Source organism: Hippoglossus hippoglossus, chromosome 22 (assembly GCF_009819705.1).
Source record: "Hippoglossus hippoglossus isolate fHipHip1 chromosome 22, fHipHip1.pri, whole genome shotgun sequence".
Taxonomy (NCBI): domain Eukaryota; kingdom Metazoa; phylum Chordata; class Actinopteri; order Pleuronectiformes; family Pleuronectidae; genus Hippoglossus; species Hippoglossus hippoglossus.
In genome coordinates, this window is record NC_047172.1 from 8,091,995 (window position 1) to 8,117,517 (window position 25,523).

General features: G+C 42.0%; 3 protein-coding genes across 4 annotated transcripts in view; all 3 read right to left on the reverse strand.

Moving 5' to 3' along the window:
• Positions 1-25,523, reverse strand: part of myo10l1 (myosin X, like 1) — a 62,919-nt gene that overhangs the window by 4,254 nt on the left and 33,142 nt on the right. Inside the window, exons 25-43 of one of the 2 annotated variants that reach the window (XM_034575392.1) lie at positions 25,330-25,453; positions 25,098-25,236; positions 24,243-24,347; positions 23,997-24,092; positions 23,723-23,816; positions 23,419-23,474; positions 22,800-22,942; positions 22,264-22,458; positions 21,894-22,051; positions 21,690-21,810; positions 21,392-21,540; positions 20,626-20,774; positions 20,341-20,548; positions 18,532-18,668; positions 18,199-18,322; positions 17,419-17,772; positions 17,153-17,329; positions 16,854-17,045; positions 13,590-15,901 (exon numbers count right to left, since the gene is read on the reverse strand). In XM_034575392.1, the coding sequence (XP_034431283.1) occupies positions 15,797-15,901; positions 16,854-17,045; positions 17,153-17,329; positions 17,419-17,772; positions 18,199-18,322; positions 18,532-18,668; positions 20,341-20,548; positions 20,626-20,774; positions 21,392-21,540; positions 21,690-21,810; positions 21,894-22,051; positions 22,264-22,458; positions 22,800-22,942; positions 23,419-23,474; positions 23,723-23,816; positions 23,997-24,092; positions 24,243-24,347; positions 25,098-25,236; positions 25,330-25,453 (2,826 nt within the window). In that variant the 3' untranslated portion in view covers positions 13,590-15,796. Of the gene's footprint in view, positions 1-13,589; positions 15,902-16,853; positions 17,046-17,152; positions 17,330-17,418; positions 17,773-18,198; positions 18,323-18,531; positions 18,669-20,340; positions 20,549-20,625; positions 20,775-21,391; positions 21,541-21,689; positions 21,811-21,893; positions 22,052-22,263; positions 22,459-22,799; positions 22,943-23,418; positions 23,475-23,722; positions 23,817-23,996; positions 24,093-24,242; positions 24,348-25,094; positions 25,237-25,329; positions 25,454-25,523 lie in introns of both variants that reach the window. The other variant, XM_034575391.1, reaches the window with a different exon arrangement.
• sumo3a (small ubiquitin like modifier 3a) lies at positions 1,128-5,344 on the reverse strand. The gene is made up of 4 exons (XM_034575402.1): positions 5,194-5,344; positions 4,165-4,293; positions 3,927-3,998; positions 1,128-3,781 (listed from the first exon to the last, which is right to left on the reverse strand). Exons 1-4 carry the CDS (start codon positions 5,212-5,214, stop codon positions 3,719-3,721), a joined length of 285 nt encoding a protein of 94 aa, XP_034431293.1. The 5' UTR covers positions 5,215-5,344; the 3' UTR covers positions 1,128-3,718.
• On the reverse strand, positions 6,300-11,329 carry pttg1ipa (PTTG1 interacting protein a). The gene is made up of 7 exons (XM_034575401.1): positions 11,054-11,329; positions 10,244-10,296; positions 9,852-9,960; positions 9,496-9,598; positions 8,909-8,974; positions 7,864-7,910; positions 6,300-7,146 (listed from the first exon to the last, which is right to left on the reverse strand). Exons 1-7 carry the CDS (start codon positions 11,142-11,144, stop codon positions 7,109-7,111), a joined length of 507 nt encoding a protein of 168 aa, XP_034431292.1. The 5' UTR covers positions 11,145-11,329; the 3' UTR covers positions 6,300-7,108.

The following is a 25,523-nucleotide window of genomic DNA, read 5'->3' on the forward strand; positions in this document are numbered from 1 at the left end:
TTAGCTGGTTACTAGGCACTCCTTCAATAATCACTCTGTGTTGTGAGAAACGCTGTCACATTAAGCTCGTGTCAGATCTCTCAGAATCTTCTCATCCACCGACCTGCTCATTTACAAGGCAAATGCGTTCAGCGTCTCTTCCTCTCGCCCACATTAAGATCATAGACTGCACCTAGATCAGGACACAAGATACCAATGCTGCCCTGCCCTGATTTTCCTCTATCCAGCCGTCAATCTCTCTTCCTTCCAGGCATGGCACACATGTGAGTGTTGTAGTTTCAATGCAGTAAAGTTAATCGTCCACTCGTGCACGTGATTTTCCTTATTCCTGGTTTGACTCATCAGCCGCCATTAATCTGAATGCAACTGTTCAGTCTCATCAGATCAGATATCAGGTTCCTCATCAGGCCTCAGGTGATAAAGGACATCCTGGAAGGTAATAAATGCACTGTTAGATAATAATAATCATTCTCTGATGTATTTGATATCAACTTAGAGTTTAACCTGCTTCATTTAATTTAAATCATTTGTCTTGTCTTATCTGAAATCTTTTATCTGGTGTTATTTTTCCTGCATCACACTTCAAGTTTGTGTAATTCTTTGTTTTGTAATCTTATCTTTATCATTGTGTGTGTGTGTGTGTGTGCATGTTTTTCTTACCTCTTTCAAACCTTTTCAAGCATAAACACAGACCTTGCAAAAACCAGTAGACCCCCCAGTGAGGCAACACTGGTTAAGGTTAGGTGTAAGATGTGATTCGTGGTTAGGTTTACTTTAAGGTATTAATTGGTCATGGTAATGAATAAGGTTTTGGTTGGCTATCCACAATGAAGGAAACGCAATGCAAATTCCTAATAAGAAAAGCTGCACACACCCTTATGTGTGCGATTCTACATGTTTGTGGGGTAGGTATTTATGCAAATGTGTTGTGTAGGTTTTTAATGACAGAACAATGTCAAACCAAAACAAGACCAGGTATTGTCATGGTTGAGTGGCGCCACCTAGTTGCCTTTTTACCATTTAGGCCAAATAGCACACTCCACATCCTAAATACATCCCATTATTTACTGAAAGTTGTAACATTTTATAATTCACAAATGCAAAATAATGACTCTTGTGATAGCAAATCTGAGTACCAAACTATATTTATTGTATACAGTAGTAAAAGACCACAAATAATGTACAAATCAGTAGAGAAACAAATAACATGACAACAACCTGGACCCCGTTCTTTGTACATTGAAGTTTAGCTCTCATGTTGGCCGGCTCGAAAAGACGCTTTTCTTTGTCCAGCTAACTTGGTTCTTCAGATGCAAGTGGAAGGCTGATTAGTTTGTCTTGATAACTGTGCTCTTATTTTGTGAGAGGGGGAAGCTGAAAGCCATGATCGTTACTTGTGATTGGCTCGTGCAGAGGGGCGTCTGCAGGAGTAACCACCAAGCCTCTGCACCACGCAATGTTAACAAATGAGGGGACAGCGGTGGAACAGCAGATAGCGATAGGGTGAAACCTGAACACGTTTTCATACATCAGCTCAAAAACAGGTGTAAAACATGTAGACTACAGTTTAATTACTTTTCTAAAATAACTGCACCTTTCTAGTGTTGCTGAAGTACAATAAACTACATTTTAGAACAAGTGGAATCCACAGGGCCAGTTACACCTCCTCAAAAACCGCTGCGTCAATAGAAGAGTATAATTCATCTCTGCAATGGTTCACGACATACTAAACTTAAAATGGTCCTTCGCTCTGGATCATACCGCACCAAACCACATTTATTCCAAGACTGCACTGGTTTTATTTTGTAGCGTTTTTTAGTATGTAGGTCTCAAACCAAGTGAATATCCCTCCATTTCCAAGCAAAGCGAAGGGGGGCCTTTAAGTAACACATGAACATGAAAGGTTCTCTCTTGAGCCAGTGTTTGGTTTTGTCCATTCTGGGATACCGTACAAACATGGCGGACTCCATGGAAAAGGACCGGCTCCTGATGTAGAAATAGATGGCTTATTCTAAAAAGGTAAAGAAACTATTTGTAATTTATTTTGATTACACACTATTGTAAACATAATATTTATAAATATTATATTTCTTTCCTCCCTGTAGATTGCCAAAGTCCTGAAACTGGAACTTTAACCCTATTAAGTTGTACAATACTGATCACCTGTGGGCTTATCTGACCAAAAAAGAACAATGGAAAAAAACGATTAACTGAAAAGGGTTGTAATGATCCAACTCCCTCTGAAGAAGCTTGTACTTTTTGCAGGTTTTAAGTTGAATGACTGACTGTTTTCATACGAACGGGGAAATCCAAGCTCATGTCAGACCATCAACAATCAAATTAAACCAACGTATTTATCCATGTACAAAGAACTGGGCACCAAGGGTACAGAACACTTATCTCCCAAACGCCACTGGTTGACCTCCATGCCCTCCCGATATGCAGAAAAACAGCATGCATCCTTCTCCTAACTGCAAAATACCGTAGACATTCATCACCACGTGAGACATCTCGACTGTTTTCAGAAACTGCAGTTATAAAATTGGCCTGCAACGTCCGTCTTGTGCACACCAGCAAAACATCGTCTAAACAGTTGACAAAGCAGATAAAAGGTTCTTCAGCATTGCATGACAGCTAACATACTGACTTTTGTTGGAATATCTTTGCTCAAAGGGGAGGCCGATCCTCTTCAAAGCACATGTAGAATCAGTTGTCCCATCAGCCTACATTCGCAAGGACAATACAGAGATGAGACAGCTGGCCCTAAAAGCATGACTGAATAATAAGTCTGTACCGCGGATAAGCCCAAAGAAACGTTCTAAATTATTAGCAGTCCAAGAAAAAGCGAATGACATTAATGAAATACAAACTCCCTTAAAATCTGACAGTTTTTAACCTTGCAGTTTGCTTTTATAGGTGATCCAAGTACAGCAAATATGAAACAGAAGTTCGTTCTTTGGAGTATTGGTCCAAGCCCCACAACATTTATCTAACATCCGCTCTGATACTTATGTACAGGAAAAGAAAGAAAAAATGATCATCAAGAAGCCCCCTGGTTAATTCTTAAAAGAAAAATCAAAAATAGAAAAACATTGCAGAAGTCTTTAGCAAAAGCACCTAAAAGGCGAAGAGAATTAAAATACATTTTGACAGGGGTCACCACCATTCAGACAAAAAACACACAAGAGAGCGAAGTGAAATGGAAGGCGGGTGTGTATTAAGTTCAGACAGTGCCTCCACTTCAAAAACGTTTTTTCATGCCCACTGACTGACCCCGGGACAGAACCTGCAGAGCCCCGCGTTTGACCCCTGTTGGATGAAAACCGCGACAAACTACTGGATACTACGTTTTCACTGGAGAGTGAATGAGAAGCACTGACAAAGCCAGGCACAGCTGTGGCACACTGCGGGTCCCATCACAGCCTGCGGCACCAGACGGAAAGTGTTGTCCTGATTGGCCAGCAGAGCGACTGTTGACGCGCACAAAAAGTTCAGTCCTGGCTTAGACAGTATATAAACAGCTGAGTGGCCCCCCCAAACACACACACACCTGACAAAAAACCATGAGAGACATCTTGAAACTGAAGAAATAATAATAATAATTAGAATAATATAATAATATAATAATAGGCTGAGAGGAGCGATGAGGAGGGAAGGGACAGTGAAGGTGGCTGAGGGGGCGTGGTCTGAGGGTGGCCGTCAATGAGATGGGAGGGACTTAGCAGTGGCCTCCTGTCTGCTGCTGGAAAACATCTATGGTGTCTTCATCTTCCATCTCCAGCTGAGAGGAGCAGAGGGACAGAGGCTCAAGTTAGCAGATATGAAATCATTGTATATCAAAAGAAGACTTTAAGGCTTTTTAGAGACATTGAATGCGTGAATCTGTCGTCAGGCCGGTTTAAGAGAATATAATGTTGATGTCTTACCTGTGCAGGTGTGTCCGTCTCATTTATAGGCTGCCCATCAAACCTGAACCTGATCTGCCTTATTGAGAGACCCTGGAGGAGCAAGACAGGCATGTGCAGAGGATTATTAATACAGGAATAATAATAGTGATCCAGCTGATGAAGAGGCTGAAGGGCTCATTAAAGCACATCCACTATAGTTACATGTTGCTGTGGAGGAGGACATTTTAAAAAGCAGTCATCCAGGCCTCCGGCTCACCTGTCGTTCACAGTACGCCTTCATTAGTTTGCTGAGGGGTGTGTGTCTTTTGATTTTGAACTGGACCACCGACCCGTCCTGTCCTGCAACCTTGAGGTTGATGTGATCGTTCTCGGTCTTTACTCCCTCCTGCGAAGATTAACAAAGACCAGCAAACATTAAACCAGCAGCTTAACCAGGAAGACACACACAGACACAGACCACTAACATGACATGAGGAGGTTTACACTGGGACACACTACAGTTAATGGCAGAGCTGCCAGGAGACAAATTAACCAGGCACGTTATCAGACTGAGCTGCACACAGTTCAACCGTCATTTCAAAATAAAGGTCAGGTCGAAGTGCAACAGTGACGTGTGCTGAAGGAACCACGCTGGTACGAGTTTAAAGACGGTTTCACCAAAACAAACCAGCGTGAGGATTTCAGGTTGGAACATGTTTGTTGCCGAGCAGTCACAGATGCTAACGTTAGCATGATTAGCTCCAGGCTAGGTGGTCGGCACGCCAGCCCTTCAGGACCGCAGCAGAGTTTAGCAGCCGGCGGCTAACGATGCTAGCAGCTTTGTTTAGCTGTTGTGCGACCGAGGGGAATCGAACACGTTTAGAAAAACACAACAGCAGAAGAATGAACAGGGTTAGTGTTTTTATACGAGTGCGTCACCCTGCGTTAGCGCCATATGGAGCTGCTGCAGTTGCGGCATTTGCTGCTTTGCGCACGTAGCGTGGTCCCGTTTCGACAAAGGAAAAAAATCCGCAAATGACAATCACGGTGTAATTGATCGTTTCCGCACACACAGATCTCCGAGGCGCCTCTTAGCGGGGATCGAACCTTCTCTGTCCCCGCTGCGGGCTGCTCGCTCGCCTGGATGTTAGGTGTCGATGTGCGGCTGCTCATTCATTTGCGACACAAACACTGCGCCGATTCACAGAAACGTGCAAACCAGGCCATTTTATCCCGCACATCTGAGCGCAGGTCTGGCGGCGGCTCCACTGAACCATCCCCGTGAACCTCAGCCTCCATCTCTCACCTTTGGCTTCTCCTCGGACATGTCGGCTGCTTTTCTGTCGCCGCTTTTCGCCGGAATTGCTGATTTGCGTTTTATTTGCGTCTCCGCCGCCTTCTGTCCTCTCGTCTCCGCCACTGACGGGTGCGCGCCTGGAACCGCTGTCGCAAATAAACAATTGGCTCTCGCCGGACCACGTGACTCCTAAATCGCGGGAGCGCGGACGCGGGAGCGCGCCGCGATGCAAAAATACTCGGTCACGCGAGCTGAAGACCTGACACTACATATAAACCTCTGAATACCAATAGAATATGGATTATTTGTGCTTGTATAAGTGAGAAATACCAGTATGTACACATTTAGAGTTGGAAACAGGGATACACTTTTTTTATTTTAATCTAAATGTACCTGTTTTTAAAGGGATAGTTCACAGAAAAATGAAAATTCAATCGTTATCTGGTGGTGGGTGAAGTGTTTGAGTCCACAAAACACTTTTGGACTTTCATCGGTAAACAGCGTTGCAGCCAAATCCAATACAATTGAAGTAAATGGTGACCGATTCTTCAAAAGAACAACAGGAAAGAAATCCTCCATAGTGCTCCTGTGGTGTCATCCAAGTGTTGGTACGCCCCAACATTCATATTGGACTTGAAACGAGATAATCTACACCATGTTTTTAGCCTAAATGTCTGCTGTGATCCACGCACCAACGCGGCTGAAGAGGAGGACAACAGAGGACATTTCTGTTGTTTTTTTACGTTTGAATCAGTCACCATTTACTTCAATTGTATTGGATTTGGCTGCGACGCAGTTTACCCCTGAAACTCCAAAAGCGTTTTGTGGACTCAAACACTTTATCCTCCCCTCCATCAGCAAAGTGGTGAGTAGATAATGACTGAGTTAAAAATTTTTGGTGAACTGTCCCTTTAAGTACTTTCCATTGTTTCTTTTGAACATGTATTTACTGAACACATGTAAAGTGCAGCATCATCAGCCAACAATATTTAATTAAATCATTGCAACTGGTTAATGTTTTGGTAGCTGCAGTGGTGTAACGTCCAAAACCAAACAATAATAGTAATGTTTCGCTTTGAAATTATGTTGAAATATGTTGAACATGGCTAGAAGTCTTTTTTTATAAAGCTTTATTTTGAATAAACCTGCTTAAAGTTACATACAATGATCTTAGAATTTTTCAAAACCCAGAAAAACTCAAGACATAAAATATAAAGTAAAAGATGTTTTTTTATGTAACATGATGCAGACCATGCAACGCAAACACAACAAAAGTCCAGTGTCATTGACAGAATTAATCAAGAAGTCTTTTACATAATGGTAGAATTTGACTGATTTCAACTGTTAGTGATCGCTTTAGGTTGAAGATTTCATTTCAATGTTACAGAATGGATATTTCCTTCTGAACTTAATATGTGAAAACAAATTGTTATGAGTGGGACATATAGTAACAACACAATAAAAACAACAAAATGAGAAGAAAATACACCAAGTAAAAAAATAAGGATCATTTCTGAATATATTTCTAAACTCAGCAGCAACTCAAAGCAACATAAATCACATGTGACATTTGAAAATGTACAGATGCAACAAATTTGTTTGAAAAAAAGGGGAAAAAACTGTTCAGCTACCAAACATGATTCTCTCCGAACTGTACAATGAAACCGATCTAATAAATATGAGTGGACTGATGCTACAGCAGCCACATGACAGACCTATTCTCTCTGTCACTTACAGCCTCTCGGTTCATTACAGTGACAAATTACACTCCTGTTCATTGGCTGAATGACACTAGAGTCACTCCTATGACCTTAAATTATTATTATTATCATCCTCAGCTCACGTCTTCACTCACAACAACAAGGAAGTCTGCTGCTGTCTGTGATGCGAGTCCTCAGAGGTCAGGGAGGTCCGTCTGATGCTCTCATGCAAATTTGGAGTACGGGTTTTGTCCACCTAGACCTGCAGAGACATCGACAGTCAGTGTCAATCATTGATATAAAGACACAGTTTCACATTTGGGAAACATGAGTTCTCGAGACTTTTAGCTTATCTTAGCACAAAGGCTGGAAACATGGACACTCAGCCAGCGTAAGGGTATCAAAACAGTATTTGTCTACCAGCACCTTTAAAAGTTTTTTTTAATAAACATCTTTTATCTTCTGTGTACACAAATTCATACAAAACCTTACACAACACATGCAAATTTTTCTGTGAAATACCTGTTTACTGTGGGTGTAATTTCAATATTATATGTGCAATCTTCTTCACATGTAAATATTCAGTTTGCATTGTTATTGCAAGTTTTTTTTAACATTTCCTGAAGTTTATATTGCACTTATTTATTACTTTTTTCTGATGTTTGCTGCTGTAACACGGCAAATTTCCCTGTAGTGGGACTGAAGGATAAACAATAAAGGGTTAACAAGTCAATGAGAAGAAAGTAGACGTATCACTTCCTTTCTTAGTTTAGCAAATTTGAAAATGGTAAATGGTCACATTCCTCTACTAAAGTCTTAAAGAAGCATCAATATGTTTTTATTAGACAAAAAATAATGAATTTATCCCCATTAATTCTCCCATCAAAAGTAAGAAAAGCGTCTCTTTCTGTTTTAAGGAACAGAAAATCCTGTGTCTGCACTGTTTGTGTTTGCACATGTTTAAAAAAAGAGAGCTCACCATATTTCTTCCTGATTTCATCGTGTCTCTCTTTCATCTCAGACCTCCTGTGAAGACAAAACATTCTCCAATGAGCTGTGGACTGACGACTGATATCTTTAGTTCAGATTTCAAACGCTCCCAACAGTCATGTGACCACAAACCAGTCTGGGCTGATAACAGTGTGACGTGTGCATTTTTCCCTCACTGCTATTGTGCTGTGCTATGACGGAAACTGATTTGGATATGAACAAAGCTACTGCAGGTACGTCAGTCGCACCTTAGACTTTAAACCATCAACACAAATATTTTAACTGTTAGGAGACAACCTAAAAGCAATAACACAGGGGGAAGTTAACATGAACTCTATGATCTAACCCTAAAGCCATAAAAGGTTTTATTTGATTTGTAATTATGGAGCTATTGTATGAGTGTGTATAAATAAAGTATTAATATGTGCATTTGTACTGTAAAGGCAAATATGAAGAAATGTAAATCACTGCTAAATCAAGGGGTTGACTAAGCTTAACTCAAACTTGATGTGCATAAAAAAAAAACACTGCCTTTTTTAAGCAAACTAATTTGCACGCATTTTCGATAAGTCAGCCGTCAAAGTTTACAGCTGACAAACATAGTGCTCCACAGTGCTGTAGGGAAAAGCTGCACGCAGTCTGAACGGCTTATGTTCTTAAAGTGAATATTAGGAGAAAAATAAGTGTAGCAGGAAATACACGTCATTGCAAAATTACGTGGACAAGGAAGTGTGAGTTTTTTGGTCAAGGGGGTGAAAGCTCTGCGGGAAGAAACTGTTCCTGGTGAAGACAAACCTGTCAAACATGACGATTGACAGCTAAGACTGAGTGACTTGTTGGTCGAGTGCACGTATCGTCAATAGTTTCATTTCTGGAAGGTGGTAAGTGGAGACGCGTCGTTCCTCTTTATGCTTTAAGCACAGAAAAACTCATGGATAAACTATAAACATTTGTACATGAAATAGGAACAAACACAAAAGAACAAACCATGAACACAGCCTTCAGTTTCACATGCACAGAACAATGCTGCTCACCTTTCTTCCTGCTTTGTTTTCGTCTTATCGCTTTGTCGCTGCATCTTGGAATCAAATCTTGAGGATCTGACACGCAGAGACACAACACAAGGTCATGGTTAGTTATAGATCATGGAAAAATACACAGTTTGATCGTGTCTGTACACAAACCTTCAGGTTACCACTCCAAAGCAAACAGAAATGTTCAGTATTTGACTTTATTATCTGCACACGATTAGCCTGACCTTTCCTCTAATAAAACCCACAGTTCATAATCACTTCACCTTGAAATGAGTTTAGCTCCACACAGAGACCACAAGGACAAATATGAAGAAAGTGAAATGATTTACTGACAAAGGTAAGTTTCCTACTTTTAACCATTTCTAATCTAACACAGAACTGTACCCATTTTCATCCATATACCTAAACTCTCTATAACCCTCTGTAACATGAAGGCCACACTGTGGACTCATGTGATGATCTGTATATTCTGACATATCTCGGAGGGAAAGACATATTAGTAGGAATTGAAATGAAAAGGGGCGGACTAAGGGTTAACGTGCAAAACCAAGGAACCAGATTAAACACAACCTCTGTTTCTAACTTACCCGAAGTTCTCGCACTTGCAGCAGCAGAACAAGCAGACGAGGAAGGCGATGATGATGATTCCACCGATCACCGCCAAGGTGATTATCAGGGTCTGGAAGTTCACTACAGACAGAGACAGAAACACAACGTTATGTCCACAGCTTCCTTCAAAATAGGAAAATCAACCCACAGTGGGTTACAAAAAGAATTGTGTCATTTTGATAAAAGTGTGACTGTGCATAAGAGAATGTACATGTCATAATAATTGTTCTTTTTTCATGTGCAGATAAATAAAATAAAAACAACCTCAGTGTGTGTGTGTGTGTGTGTGTGTGTGTGTGTGTGTGTGTGTGTGTGTGTACGTGCACGCTCTTACTCCAGCAGAGCCCCCAGCGTGCTTCATTCAGTGGACAGAGTGCATGGGGGGGCAGGATGGTCTTCACTGGATATGTGACACACGATTTGGTAGTGATGCACCACAAGCACTGTGACAAAAAAAAAACGAAACCAAAGCACATAATGGTTCCTCTATTATTCAAACAAACAATGCATCCTGAGGTATTCAGGGCAGGTGTGGGTTTGTGCTGTCGAGCAGGCGTCCAAACCAGTTTGACAAGTGTGAGGTGGTGGAGCAGGAGGAGGAGCCACTTGTTGTAGTTCCTCCACTGAGACACTTCCTCCACTGAGAAACTTATTTTCCCATCACACACACAAGTTGCACAATGAAGTCAATCCAGCAGAAACAACAGGATTTCTCGCAGGACTCACCGACACATTTTTCAGACATTCCTCACAGCTTGTTCCATTCTTTGTCTCGCACGCTGAGGGACACACACACAAAAAGAAAACAGTCAGCGAGAACTAAACAATCTACAAAGACAGATTTTCCTTCACGAGGAAAAGTACAAGCGATTTAAATAAAAGAGAGATTAGCAGGAGCTGATTAAATGAGGCTTGAAGGTTTGGTTTGTCTCCACTGGGGTTTTTGTAACTACTGCTAATCCTCTGAGGACATTTTCCATGGAGACAGAGCACAGTAAACACAGAAGGCCTCGATACGACCAGTCATGTTATTGTCAGCAGACCACGCAGGACAACAGCTGGGTTTGTCTCAGTGCCTCCACGTATCCACGGGTTCATTCTTGTGTGTTCAGTTTGTTTGTTGCTACTTCTGCTGGTTTTAAGGTCCTGAGGGCAGAAGAAGGTGACCTGAAGAGAAACTTACTGTTCCTGCCGAGAGGTTTCAACGATACACACATGCAACAGACACAGAAACACAACCTTTACACAAGTTCCCCCTACATTGTTCTACTTTGTTGTTGTTGTCTGTCCTGTTTTGTCCCCATTATCCAACATGGACTCTGAAGTAAAAGAAAAGCTAAAATAAAGTTGTCCTAAATAGGTGGGGGAGTAATTTTAAGTTAGGGCTAAAAAGCTCAGCTGAAGATGTATGTTTTCCTGTCTAGTCATGATTTAACATAATTGTCACACAGCTAAAACAGATTAAATCGATGTTAAAGAGACTTTTTCTGTCACTAATTCCTCAGTCACCACTGAGTCACCGATCTCCTCTCCTACCTGAGGCAGGTGCGGCAGACTGAGCGAAGACCGTCGCCAAACCGAGGACGAGCAGCAGAGCAGGCAGCGAAATCCGCAAATCCATCATCATCCAGGAGATTAACTCAGATGTAACTTCACAGATTTAACGAGTGAGGAGATTTTTGACAAACCCGTGAGCGCAGGGAAGGAGGAAGTGATCCGGCTACACCGGCTGAAACCCGAGAAGTGAACTCACCCACAAGGAACACTCATTACGCACCGGAGACGCAGGGAGGAGGGAAGGCGTGTGTGTGTGTGGAGGGAAGGAGGGAAGGCGTGTGTGTGTGTGGAGGGAAGGAGGGAAGGCGTGTGTGTGTGTGTGTGTGTGTGTTTTCTCATTGGCAGAAGTTTGAGAAACTTTCAGATGCTTTACTTATTGTTATTCCACAAATAATTTGTAGAAGATTTTAGAAGATTTTTGTACGCGAAATCACCTCATAGAGATAATAGGCCTTGTAAAAAAAAAGCTGTAACTCGTTCTTCAACAAAACAAGCACAGAAAAATAGTTTTATCGTTCATATAATCAAAATAAATTAACCTGATTCATTTAAAATTTGAAACTCCAGGCAAATCGTCTCCACTTTTATGAAAGTACACTCTACACTTTTCTTCTAAAATACGTGTGCAAGCTGTTTACGGTTGTATCTGTGGTTCAGCAGGTCGTCCACTAACCAGAGTGTTTATGGTTCGATCCCCTGCATCTCCAGTCTCTGTCCTTGGGTGGATCCTTGGTACTGAACCTCAAACTGAGAAGATGAAATATACAATTTAAGGTTTACCATATGAGATGGGATTTAATATGTTAGACCAAAGATATACAATAAGATCTAAAAGGTAGCTTGTTAGCAGGTTTAAATTAGGTACACAGGAAAGTATAAAATAGGCAATAAAATGTTATAAAAATACAGGAAATATGTAAAATATAAACCTCTTAATACCGACGGCAAGAGAGACATACTAGAGTAAAGTGCGATGGCACAGCATGATGGATGCACATTAATGTATACTGTGCATTATATACACATACTGTATATATGCATATATAGACTGTTATAAGTAAAATTGCCCCTGATAGTGTCTGAATCTTGTGTGATAGAAATATGCTGTATACAGAAGTGCTGTATGAATGAGTACATGAATAGGATTTGTACTGAAAAGCACTTTGGTGAATGGTCAATAAAACTGAAGCATGACTATATAAAACAGTCACTTCACCATATCTCATCAAGGTGGAGCTGGTTTGAACTATTTTAAATACTTTTGAGTATTTTTATTGCCAGGAGGCCCCTATAAAAATCGCACTGAGGGCGTAGGAGATGATGAATGTTAAAGCAAAGAAGGCTTTGAGTTAGATAAGAACATATTATGTCTGTAGATTATGTTATGTTTGTTCATTTGGAGCAAAATGTACAGTATGTCCACTGGAAAAGTATAAAAGTGAAAGTATGAAGACGTTTAAAAGGGAAATACTGTTAAAATACAAGAGTTTCAAAGTATTTAAGTAAATAAAGTTACCATCATCCTGCTTCTTAGGCATGTGTGTGTCAAAATAAATCCACAAACAAATCATTAGAGGACAATTTCCAATAATTTATTAAAGCATAATCTTGTAAAGCCAGTTACAAATAAAAAAGAACAACACACATATCTCTCTCTTTCTCTTTTTTTTTCTCAAACAAACACAATATTTTACTATGTAATGATGATAAATAGCTTAACATGAGAACGGGCCCCACTCTGGCCGCCTGCGGCTGATAACAGGACCCTTTGTGGTGAAGTTGCCCTTCCAGACAGATTTGTGATCTGTGTGTTTCACTGATCCCACTCCAGCGACTGCAGGGCAACTTCCTCCTCCTCAGTGTAATATCAGTGACAGACAGAACCAGAGGTGTAGAATAATAAGAACAGTCAGCTACGGGTTCCTCTGTAATTATATGGCTTATTTATATATATTTTTTTACTTTCTCAGAGTTTGGCACTGATTTTAGTCGGAACTAAAACCACCAAAAGTTCAAACTGGAACCTCAGAGTGAGTTCTGTTTATTCTAACTCTATAGGCAGGATCCCAGTGGGTCGTGTGTGTGTGTGTGTGTGTGTGTGTGTGTGTGTGTGTGTGTGTGTGTGTGTGTGTGTGTGTGTGTGTGTGTGTGTGTGCGTGTGTGTGTGTGTGCGTGTGTGTGTGTCTGTATAGTCAGGGCCACAGGAACAATTAAAAACACTGAGGTCATGTATTTTTTCTATTAGAAATACAAAAGATAACATTTCAAAGGGTGTTTAAAATGTACAATTAAACTTTTTGTCTTTCTTTCTTCCTTCCTTCCTCTCTCTCTCACTTTCTTTCTTTCTTCCTTTCTTTCCACCCACCACAGGTCGGGGACCCTCTTTTCCCACTTTTCTTTCCATTTGCCTAACTACAAATCTTTCTACTAATAAAGCCATAAAAATACATTTCGAATTTCTTTATTTCTTTTCTTGTGGAAAAGGAAAAGAGATTGCAGGTGTCCGAGTCATGACCTCAGTATTTCTAAAGTCCTGGATTTGCACTGCAGATACACAACAGACAACTTCAACTTCAGAAGCAAGAAAACATTTTCGGGGCAAAGATTTAAATCCTTGTTGGTTCTGAAAACTAGGTCATAACCTTTAGCTCAACCTAATTTGACAGTTTATTGGATTGTGTTATTGTTTCCATGTTACTAATGTATTTCTTCCTGGATAGTTGTTGTGCACTTAGTCCTCTGGAGGTGTCCCCCACGAGGGATGCTGCTGTATACCTGCAGTGCCACATTGTCAGGTGATACTGACGGAGCAGTGATTTCACTTTCAGTCCCGAAAAAAACCACGCACATACACACAGAGCAGTGATGACTCTCAGCATTCCCAGTGCACAATGAAACCATTTCTGATCCCGTTTCCTCACAGTGTCTTTATCTGTTCCCTTGTTTCCACTGAGACGCAAATAAAAAATTATTCCAGTACATTGTCAACACATTATCCTCCCAAACACACCCACTGCAATACACACGGTACAATAAGAAATAAATAACCCCTAAACCCTCCCTTGTATGCCCATGCTTTCCCCTTAAATCATGACACCATTCTTTGCGAAGGTTAGTCATGTAAATACGTCTTATTTCCAAGGAATACACTGAGTAATATTATTTCTCTTTTCTCATAATTCATTTCCTCTCTTTTCCAACAGTTTGGATAACACCATAAATACACTCACTCACTCTCACACACACACAGCACCTCAGGGTGGTTAAGATAGCTGGGGGGGGGGGGGGGGGGGGGGGGGGGGGGTACAGTAATAAGAGTAGTACCAGTAGTAAAAATCACATTTTTGAAAACGGAGACAATCTGGAGCTTTTATGCATTTTACGTTTTTAAGTCGCGTGAGAGTAGAACGAGCTGACGCAGATTTACAATATTTTATGCCTCCGATTGATGCTTTGGAAGCGACTCCCACAGAAAACACTGATGATAAATCCATTAAAACACTGGAAAATGTCAATAGCCTGTGAGTGAGTCACATTAATGGCACAGCCAGTGAAGGATGTATTGGCATCAGATTCACACACACAGCGGTCACACCATTCATTGCATGTATTTTACATGAGAGGTGTCACATTGCATTTAGTGTGGCACCATCTATATACTGTACAGTGCAGTGGCCACTGGAGATTCAATAATAACTCTTATATTGTGATATACAGTACAAAACGATACATCAGTTCATGTTTACATGTATGTGAATATACAGTAGATTTATGCTGCGTGTGTTATATGTAGACATAGATAGGGAAACATTTTGTCTCATAATATTCTGCTTGATATTCTCTTTATAGAGCCACGCGAGGCTCTCACCATGCACAGACTATCTGCGTCACGGGACCACAGAGCCTCCAAAGCAAAACCTGCACTCTCTCTTCGCAATAATATCGATTTGATAGTGTTGAGAAATATTTAAAGCCACTTCATTTGGCTGCATATACCTCCTGTTGCCACACGGTGGCACCGACGAGTAGCCCTGAAGAAGAATGGTCATCATGGAGTCCTTTTTCTCAGTCACAAAGTGGTGTAAGCAAGACAATGTCACGGTTAAAAAGACGAGAACGGAGAGAAAGCAAGCAAGAACAATAATTCAGCATCGTAATGAAATTCCGACAGCAAATAAGGATGCAACAGGAAATGAGGACACGTGAAGAGAAAGAGAGAGAGACTCTGGACGTGGGAGGAGGAGTGAGAAAGGAACTGAAGTGAGGACATGTGGCTTTTCTTCTGTCTGGCAGTGCATGGGGGGGGGGGGGCGGCCACCTGGGACAGACTGAGGCGGCTGAGTTGTGCTTGTAAATTTCTGAGGTTCGTTTGTCCGGAAATGAAAAGCAGAGAGAAGTTTGGATTGTGCTTGAACACCTACATGCAGGACTACAACTGGAGGGAGGGGGTTATGTAATTTGAAAGTCTTTGTCATGCTCATCTATCAAACGGTTCCCTTATCCCAAGTGAAACCCAGGCCAGGAGAGAGTGTGCGTTTGGCCTCCGTGTCCACTTCCCATCCCTGTTAGGCTTCTAACGCTCTTCCACATCACTCTCGACTCAACCATGAGGTTTAGCTGGTTGGTGCGACCGCCTCCATCCAAAACCAACCAACCAACGAAGAAGGCCGAGGCATCTGATCGACACGGGACAAGCCGAGGGCTCCGGCTGGTTGGTGGCGATCACCTGGCCCAGGAACTGCCGACGCTGGTCACAGACATGATGCTGCAACGTTTCTTCACCATCATGTTGATGTAGGCTCTCATGATCTTGGTGACCTCTCCGACCTAAAGGGTAAAAAAGATATCAATCTGTTTTGTATCATGAATACCAGTCCCTTAAACATGTCTGAGTCTCTGAGAAATCAATAGAAATGTGGAAAAATGTGGAAAAAAATTCCTGGATCTGCACCAAAATTTAGTGGGTTCTTGACTGACCGACACCGCATCCTCCCACCGAGTTTAATGGAAATCCGTCCGGTGGTTTTTGCACGATTTTGCTTATATACATTAGTCAAAAGAAACTTAAGACCAAACCAAGGTTCAAAACCAAAGATATTAGATAATTAATCAATGAATCGCTCATCAGAAAATTATAGAGCAACTATTTTTTATAATATAGATATAGTTTCTTTAGTAATTCTTTTACCTAAAATGCCAATATATTCAGAACATTTCCATTGGCATTTCTACTGGCATGTTTTATATATCAAATAATTAATTGATTAACTGAGAAAATAATCTTCAAATACAACGCTCAGTTCTCAGTAAAGCAGTTTGGTACCGATCTCAATACTTTTAAGGGTTTTTTAACCAAATTACGTTGCTTTTACCGAATATCGATTAACGTTAAAAGTTGAGAGAGTAACAGAGCACGGCGGCGGTAATGGACCCGAAAGCTGAAGGTGAACAGAACAATGTGACCACAGAGTGAGTCTGGGTAATGGCGAGCTGAAAATGGTGGTGACTGTGGTGACACTTGGGACTCTATGAATTTCTTTTTCCTCTCTTTATTTAAGAGTGTGGTCCTTCAGTTTGAGAGGAGGACTTATTGATTTCACGTTTTCATATTCTTTTATGCTTTCACTCACAACCCTGCGCTCATACTCAAATTCCCCCTGCATGTGCTCTGGTTGATGCAGAAGAGAGTCACTGCAGTGCTTAAATGGATAAACACAAATATGAATAAAAATGTGAATTAATAATAAGAAGAATAATAAGAAGAAGAATGAGCTCTCACCAGTGGAGTCTCGAAGAATATCTCCCTCTCATCCACAATGATCTTGTAGGTGCAGGGCTGCGAAGCTCCAAAGAAGGTGATGTGTTCGTACTGGAAGGTCTCCAGAGGTTTGGGTTCCCCTCGTTTATAAACTGACACGTTGTCAGCGCTCACACTCAACCACAGATCATGAGGGAAGCCGCCCTCTTTACACTGCAGGGGGGGGGGGGGGGAGAGGTGGGGAAAGGTGTGATTCAGATTTTAAAAGACATTATTTGAGATTTTCTTGCACAGTCCCACTTCTCTTCTTGTTCGCTCACCTCCACGTCGAACAGGGTCGATCCGTATCCGGGCCACTCCTTAATGATGCTCATGTATTTCAGCATGGCCTGGTGCTGCGGAGTTCCCTGCAGCCGGGTCCACTTCTCCAGGACGCTGGTCCGGGTGGCAGACGTCTCCTCCTTCACCCACATCTCCAACATTTGCTCCTCCTCCACCTGAAACCACACACATCAGCCGTCTTATATTTGATAGTATTTTTTTTTTACTTCAAAGTATGCAGGATTTGTAGTAAAGGTTCTAAAACCTTCTGCTTCTTCAGTGACCCTGTCTTGAAGCTCCTCCTCAGGGTCCCGTCCAGAAAGCTTGGGGTCTTTCGTTTCTCGATCCCGGGGCCGACACCTCCTGGTCCTCCCACCAGGCCCTTCCCGTCTCCCGCTCCTCCTCCTCCGCCTGCTCCAGCTCCACCTGCGGCCCCCACGCCAGGCTTGGTGGAGTGGAGGATGCGATTGCGGAGACGTCCAGTCGGATAGACAGTCCCCAGACTCCACCCGGCCCGACCTGCCGCGTCAACGTGGAGATACTGGAGACGTAGCGCCGCCAGGTGCTGCAAAGTCTCGTCTGACGCCGGGAAGTGACCACTTATCAGAGACTCGTGAGCCTGACGGAGAAACAGAGAGCAACACATATTACATAATTAACATATGGATTAAATAGCCTTATGTTTTCAAATAAGAATGAGAAGTGTCTCTGTCTTGATATAAATATAAGTAATGTTACATGGCCTTATTTAAAAACCTGAAGACAAAAGATGGTAAACAAACAAGTAAGTTGGCACAGGAGTAATTTAATTATGGATAAATATGATTATTTTGTATTTATTTCATAAACAAATCACAACGTTATTGTGTGATACAAGGTCTACACAAGTCAGAAATGTAGTATAATTATAATAAAATATAATGATAAATATAATCAATTTTGTATTAATCCATAATGTTCTTATTTGTTTTTAGAAAAATGTGCTTGTCTTTAATTAGAGGGAAATTATTTATATCACTCTCAGTTAGTGTAACTCTTTTCTCACCTGTTCAAACATGAAGGCAAACTCCACTCCCTCTTTGGGCATGCTCTCCACATCCAAGAAGCAGTAGAGTTTGAAGTAGAGTTTCCATTCTCCTTCCTCCTCCTCTTCTTCACTTCCAGCCAACCTGGAAAACAACACACAGAAACATCCAGCAAAACACCCATAAACAGCAAAACAACTGAACTCAGTGCAAATCTTGTAGATTAAAGCAGGATGGAAATTGGCCACAAAGCCTCGGAAAATGATTAAAATTATAAAGTAAACTTGAAATGACAAAACTAAGCTGCAACAACATTAAAACTGCTGATCCACGGTGTAAACTAACTGATGTACCTTTCGAACTTTGCCAGGACGTCTGCCACGATCACTCTGCTCTCCAGAGCCCGGTCTGTGACGGCGTTGTGTTCAAACAGGGAAAACAGGTTCTTGCTCTCCTCCATGGCCAAACCTCTGATCAGCTTCTCCACAACCTGCAGGAGCATCAAATGAACACTGGTTGGTTTCTACTCTAAAATGTATTTATATGATCTAGAACTGGATCTTAAATGTACGATATTTGTAATTCTGGCCGCTATCTGGGTTTCTCAATTGAAACAATAACAAAAGACCTAGTTTGATGACATCGTGAAGCAGCGTGGGATCATGGGAGCTGTTGTCATGACCGCCATTGTCATAAGTCGTTTGCCCCGGGAATTTAGATTTGATTTACTCTACAACTGTCCTTTTGATAAGCCATCTCTTGACCTTTACATTACATTACATATCATTTAGCTGACATTTTATCCAAAGCGACTTCCAATGAGTGCTTTCAACCATGAGGGTACAAACTCAAAACAGCAAGAATCATGTTAGTACATTAGCTCTTAAAAATCCAAACTACAGTGTTTGTACAGTGCTACATGTAAGTGCAGTATACAAGTGCAACTTGACTTAGACCATCTTCTTAGCCAATAGATGTGTTTTTAGCCTGTGGCGGAAGATGTGTAGACTTTCTGCTGTCCTGATGTCAATGGGGAGCTTGTTTCCAACATTTAGGAGCCAGGACAGCTAACAGTCGTGAGTTTGTTGAGTGGCTAGGAGTCCCATGCAGGGAGGGGGCAGCAAACCGATTTGCAGATGCAGGGCGGAGTGGACGAGCCGAGGTCTAACCATGTTTTGGATAAAGGGGGGCCCGATCCGTTCGCAGCACGGTACGCAAGTACTAGTGTCTTGAACCGGATACGGGCAGCCACTGGTAACCAGTGAAGGGAGCGGAGGAGCGGTGCAGTGTGAGAGAACTTAGGTAGGTTTTAAGACCAGTTGAGCTGCTGCATTCTGGATGAGCTGCAGAGGTCAAATGTCACTAGCAGGCAGACCAGCCAGGAGGGAGTAGCAGTAGACGTAGTCTACACGTGAAATGACAAGAGCCTGGACCAGAACCTGCGCCGCCTTCTGAGTGAGAAGGGGGCATATTCTCCTAATGTTGTGTAGCATGTATCTACACAAGCGGGTTGTTACAGTCATGATGGCGGTAAGGGAGAGTTGACTGTCAAGTGTCACACCCAGGTTCTTTGCGGTCTGGGTGGGGGCTACCACAGAGTTGTCGATGGTGATAATAAGGTCATGGGTGGGAGAGCCCTTCCCTGGAAGGAAAAGTAGCTTGGTCTTGTCAAGATAGATTTTCAGGTGGTGTGCGGACATCCACTGAGAGATGTCAGTCAGACAAGCAGAGATTCGTGCTGCTACCTGTGTTTCAGACTGGGGAAAAGAGAGAATTTATTGAGTATCATCTGCGTAGCTGAGGTAGGAAAGGTGTACCGAGAAAAGAGGAGGGGACCTAGGACGGAACCTTGAGGGACCCCAGTACTGAGTTGACAAGGTTCTGACACAGATACTCTCCAAGTTACCCGGTAGGTAGGGTCTTTGAGGTAGGATGTGAGCAGGGAGAGTGACCTTATTAACTTGAAAACACTGTCCTTGTTATATAATGTGTAACGATAAAAGGAAAAAAACAAACCAAATGTTAGACACACTATTTGATATGGTGGCGCCCTACAGAATAAATAAATGTATAATTGATGATTAAGGTGGATATTGGATATTACTCACTACACATTAAAGAAGATGTTATGTGAATGTATGTGTTTGTTGTTTGCTGTGCACCTCTCCAGCTGTGGTGTGTGAATTGATGGAGATCTTGCAGGAGCCTCCTCCGTGGCAGTAGACAGTGGTGCTCATCTCCTGTCTCACCAGCAGGGCGGCGATCTCTTCCTGGGAGGGAACAAACTCACGAGTCTTGGTCTTCTTTAAGGATTCCCCGATGAAAGTGGCGTAGCGCTCGATCTCTGTGCCGGAAAAGCGCTCGCGTATCCTGAATCAGACCACACACACATTTATGACACTTTCACTCCATGAGCGATACATCAGAGAAGAAATACACACACATACCTCTTTAGGTGGAACCGGAGGTATCTGAGGATGGTTCGACTGGGCAGGAAGGTGCAGCTCATGCAGGTGAGCAGGTGCCAGTGTGCTCGATTGGCTGGGCTGTTAGGCTGAGACACGTGATTGGTCTGCTTGATCACCTGACAATATACCTGAAAACATGGAGGAGATTCAAGTGTCAAATCACCACAGACACATTTGTGGTGTTTTCAGACACATACAACATCACCGTGACCTTTGACCTTTTACCACTGAAATCCATTCAGTTCATCTTTGAGTCCAAGTGACAACTGGTCAAAAATGTTAAGAAATTCCATAAAGGCAAAATTGAGATATCTTGTTCAAGAGGCCAAAAACATGATTTCTGAAGCCGGCTTGACATTTGTCCTTAAACACCCAAATCTAATCCATTAATCCGTGAGTCTGAGTGAATATTTGAGCCAAATTTGAAAGAGCTCTCTCAAGACGCTCTTAAAGTTTTTAAAGTTAAAAAGAGGGGTTTGTGAGGTCCCTGTAACTTTGACCTTTGACCTCAGTTCTTATTTGGGTCCAAGGAAATGTTTTTGCCAATTGTATTGAAATTCCCCATAGGTGTTTCTCAAAAGTCACATTCACAAGAACTAGAGTGACCTTGACCTTTGACCCTGGACCACCAAAATCAGTTCATGGTTTGTACGAAAGGAATATCTTCCAGGCATTCTGGAAATTTGTGCTGTACTGACAAGACAACCTAAAAAAAAAGTAATTTTTATAAATATAAATCACCAACCTCATCCCTGAGAGGCCGCAGGTCCTGGCAGGTCTGCAGGATGCCCTGGATGATGGGCACCGTGTCTGCCAGAGTCTCCATCTCCTGCAGCGAGTTGAACACTCGCACCGCCTCGTCCTGCAGGCTGGCGTAACCCTGCTGCCTGTGTACTGCACAGAGAAACACAAACAGTGTACTACAAAGACCACGTAGACCATCCACTCCAGAGTATACAGCCTTTGAATCGAGACACAACTAATTTGTGATATAAGAAGAGGATGAGAAAGAGTAAGAAAAAGTTTAAGTTAGTTTCACTTACAGCTGGTGACCTCTCCATATGGCAGCGGCAGCAGAGGGGAGTGCAGAGGATGCTGGGTGTATCTGAGGATGGGGTTTCTCCTGTACATCTGCTCCACGATGTCTGGGTTCACACTGTTCTCCTGGGGACACACAAGCAGGTTAAATACAAGTTTGTCTATTGACGACTTATTACACGCTCTCTTACTGTGGCTGTGTGTTTTACCTTGATGTCTCTGATGAGCTGCAGTGTCGGAGTCTCGATGGGCGTCTTAGTGTCGACGACTCCCTGTATAGCAGCCGTCCACCTCATGGCCTCATTCAGCATCTTGGTGTAGAGGCGGTAAGAATGTTTCCTCCCGTACACTATGATGTTCCAGTAACCTGTAAAAAACATCTCTATCAGCATATACACTTATTGCATGTTGACACTAAGGGGATGAGATTCTTTCAGATATATTTTCTCTGTAATTTAGTGGTTTTAAATCCAGTCCCTGGTACATGTTTCATGGACATAACTGCACATGTCTCTCCTCACCTCCTCGGTCTAATCCCTGATTAAACTTGCCCTCTCCTCCTTTTCTGTTCATCCTCACCTGTCTCCCTGTGCACTCGCTCATCCGGCTGAATGATGGAGCAGAGGGAGTTAAGGACCAGAGTTCCCATCTTGGAGGAGTTTCGCTCTGAGCTCTTGTAGTAATCCAGCGAGTTGTGGGTCAAAACAAACCAGCGTTTCTTCAGCTTCAGGGAGGTGCTCTTAGCGTTCGTCTTCATCTCCTTCTGCAGCCAACCTGAGCGATGATGAGAGCACAGGAGGAGAGAGACATTACGATAACAGTGACAACAGGAGTAAGCAATAGGTACAGTCTGACCCATGTGGATTTTAAGGAGCCAATACTGATACCTATATTAGGGAGGAAACAAATTCTTATAAATCGGTCAAACCAACTATCTAGGTCTTTCTGGTAACCCACTTGGTGTGACACCATTTTATATGCCGATTATCACTGTAATTGACATGTTCTGTTGCTTATTTAAATATACTTACTTCTTCCTATGACAAGTAATGAAATCTCACTATAAATAATGAATTTAAAAGCTTATAAATGTCTAAAAAAAAATATTTTCCCACCTCTGACGAGGAACTCCTGCCCGTCGATCCTGGCGTCTCCTTTTGGTTTCTGCAGCAGACTGATCCAGTGATGCATCTCCTCTGGCGTGTCGCTGTTGCAGTGGATCACACGATTTGCAGTGATGATGACAAAAGAGTTGGGCCTGCAAAGGACGAGCGAAAAGACTTTTGAATACATTTAAATTTTCTGGGTTGTATAAATAAGTTGGATACAACGATTGGCATTTACTTTACAGTAATCAGACACTAAAAGGGAAAAGGTCTGTTTTATGTCAATCAGCAAATGATTCACATTTAATCCAGAGTTAAAAATGTTTTGAAACATTTTGAAATACAAGATGTATTGTGTATCTATTATTGTCTACTCTGACTAAACTGTCTTTTCTACAATAGTTCATCAAAATATCAGCCCATTTATTAAAAAAAGCCCTTTCACTTTTACTTAAAGAAAACACTTTTTGTGACTTCATGTATGTGGAGATTGTCATTGCCACTAAAAATCTTCCGTGATCAAATTCAGCGACTTTGAGAAAGTTGTGCCAAAAACAAAATGGTCACAGTCCTGCTAATCATGTTACTCAGCATTTCCCTTCTGTTTGATAATTCTTTGATATCTTACCGATCAGGGTTGTCTGATGCACAAACTGAGTCGATCAGCCCAACGTCAAGAGTTCCCTGAGGATGGAGAGGAGAATTATTCAAACCGTGCATCATTACTTTAGGTCAGTGATTACAAACTGACGTGATTCACAGTGTTTTGCAATACTACACTACTGTACACTGCACAGTAAAAGTCATGAAATAAATAACCCTTACACACCTCATTGGATATTCTAAACACATTTAGCGTGGAATAACTGAGAAGTGAAGAATAATGTAAAAACACATAAGGAATGTATGGTGTCACATGTTTGGAGACTGACCACAGCGTTCTTTGGGTTGGCCTGTTCATGGGACATCTCCAGCAGCTGCTCGGGGGTGCACACACGCACCTTACTGAGGACATTGAACCAGCCACTGCACAGACAAACACACACACACACACACACACACACACACACACACACACACACACACACACACACACACACACACACACACACACACACACAGACAAACGTGTCACAGGTTATAGAAATGAATCTCAGATATAATGTGTTGCTGTTTTCTGCACAGTGAGATAAGTCTCTACGGCACCTTGCATCCTCTGGTGACTCAGCAAACACCTGATAGGTCCGCTCGTCCGTCACGATGTTCAGAGCGTTCTCCTTTTCATGGTTATCCATGATCTCCCTGCACACACACACACACACACACACACACACACACACACACACACACACACACACACACACACACACACACACACACACAAGTAGGATACCATTGGAGCTGTTGTCAAGAAAACAAAGACGTAGTGACAATGTTTTTCCTGAATCTTACTTTGCAGCCCGGATGTCGATGGTTCCCTTCAGCTTCTCCTCGCTGTCGTTCTCGTAGTACATCAGTTTACTGTCCCTCAGTACAAACCAGCGCATCTTCCAGTTTCTGTGGTAAAAACAGACACAATGAAACTAACGTCCAAGATAACACAAACACACACTACACACATCAGACAGGTTTATCTGCATTGACTCTAAATGAAATGTGTACAGATTAGGGTCAAGTTCTATTTGAATTCCTTTAACCTGCATCTGAGGGTGATGGTAACTCTTCTGAATATCTATATTAGTGCAATATAAAAAGTTTTTTATGCACCTTATTGAATAATAGTAATTTGCTTTTTCCTTTAAAAACCATCTCTGCCATTTTTCCCTTTGCTTTCAACAGTGTTCCTCACATTAACAAATCACTGACCTTTGCTCTAAATGTATTTCAAATGATTCAAAGTGCATCAGTTTGATTGGGATATTGTAGTTTTCCAGTACTGCAGAGGGTTTAAAGCTTCAAGTTAGAGACTCAAACACTGGATTAACAAATACTGTATTAACTGATTCATATACAACAAACCTGTGTCATTAAAGCTACTGAAAAGGTTGTTTACGAACATGCAACTACTAGTTAAACTGTTGAATTCATGCAGTATGAACACTATCATGCACTTTTATAGTAGAATATAAGTGATCTTAGGTGAAGTTTTTACACATTTCAGTATTAAAGGGTGACGTTTCTAGAGGTTAGACGACAACATAATAATTTAACTGAAACTTTTGCATCAGCTTCTACTGTTCACTTCCTGCAGGGTCGTGGTTTCATGCTGTTAGCATGCAGGCTTCACTCAGTAACAACTACAACAACCTCCGTGAGAGAGTGGAGAGGCCTCCTCCCTTCTTGTAGAGCCAGCCGGACTTCAGCGACTCTTGTTTGGAGCGGAACCACATGAAGGTTTCGTCCTTCAACACACACCAGCGCCTCCGCCACGGGATCATCAGGCCAGCTGAGGGAGGAAATTAAGAGTAAAATTTAAAAAAGAGGTTAAATTGTAAACCTTTTTTTTTAAAGTACTGAATATTAGATAATATGCTCTCACCCTTCATGTAGAGGTAGCCGTGGAAATACGGAGGACCGTTTCCATTAAGCAACAACACTCTGCCGTTTGTCACTTCTTCATCAGTGTCCATCATCCCATCATGCTCATCATCACTGTCAGCGTACTGCAACAATAACATCAATAACAGTTAGAATAATAACTCAGAAGAAGAAGAAGAAGAAGAAGAAGAAGAA

What these genes read in the sequence shown, in the direction of transcription:
- sumo3a (XM_034575402.1), bottom strand. Translation starts at nt 5,214, where the DNA reads ATGTCCGAGGAGAAGCCAAAG. An exon ending in AGGCGTACTGTGAACGACAG is followed by an intron (nt 3,999 to 4,164) that starts GTGAGCCGGAGG and finishes TTGCTCCTCCAG; the next exon opens with GGTCTCTCAATAAGGCAGAT. An exon ending in AGACGGACACACCTGCACAG is followed by an intron (nt 3,782 to 3,926) that starts GTAAGACATCAA and finishes TGCTCCTCTCAG; the next exon opens with CTGGAGATGGAAGATGAAGA.
- pttg1ipa (XM_034575401.1), bottom strand. Translation starts at nt 11,144, where the DNA reads ATGATGATGGATTTGCGGATTTCGCTGCCTGCTCTGCTGCTCGTCCTC. An exon ending in GTCTGCCGCACCTGCCTCAG is followed by an intron (nt 10,297 to 11,053) that starts GTAGGAGAGGAG and finishes TGTGTCCCTCAG; the next exon opens with CGTGCGAGACAAAGAATGGA. An exon ending in AATGTCTGAAAAATGTGTCG is followed by an intron (nt 9,961 to 10,243) that starts GTGAGTCCTGCG and finishes TTTTTGTCACAG; the next exon opens with TGCTTGTGGTGCATCACTAC.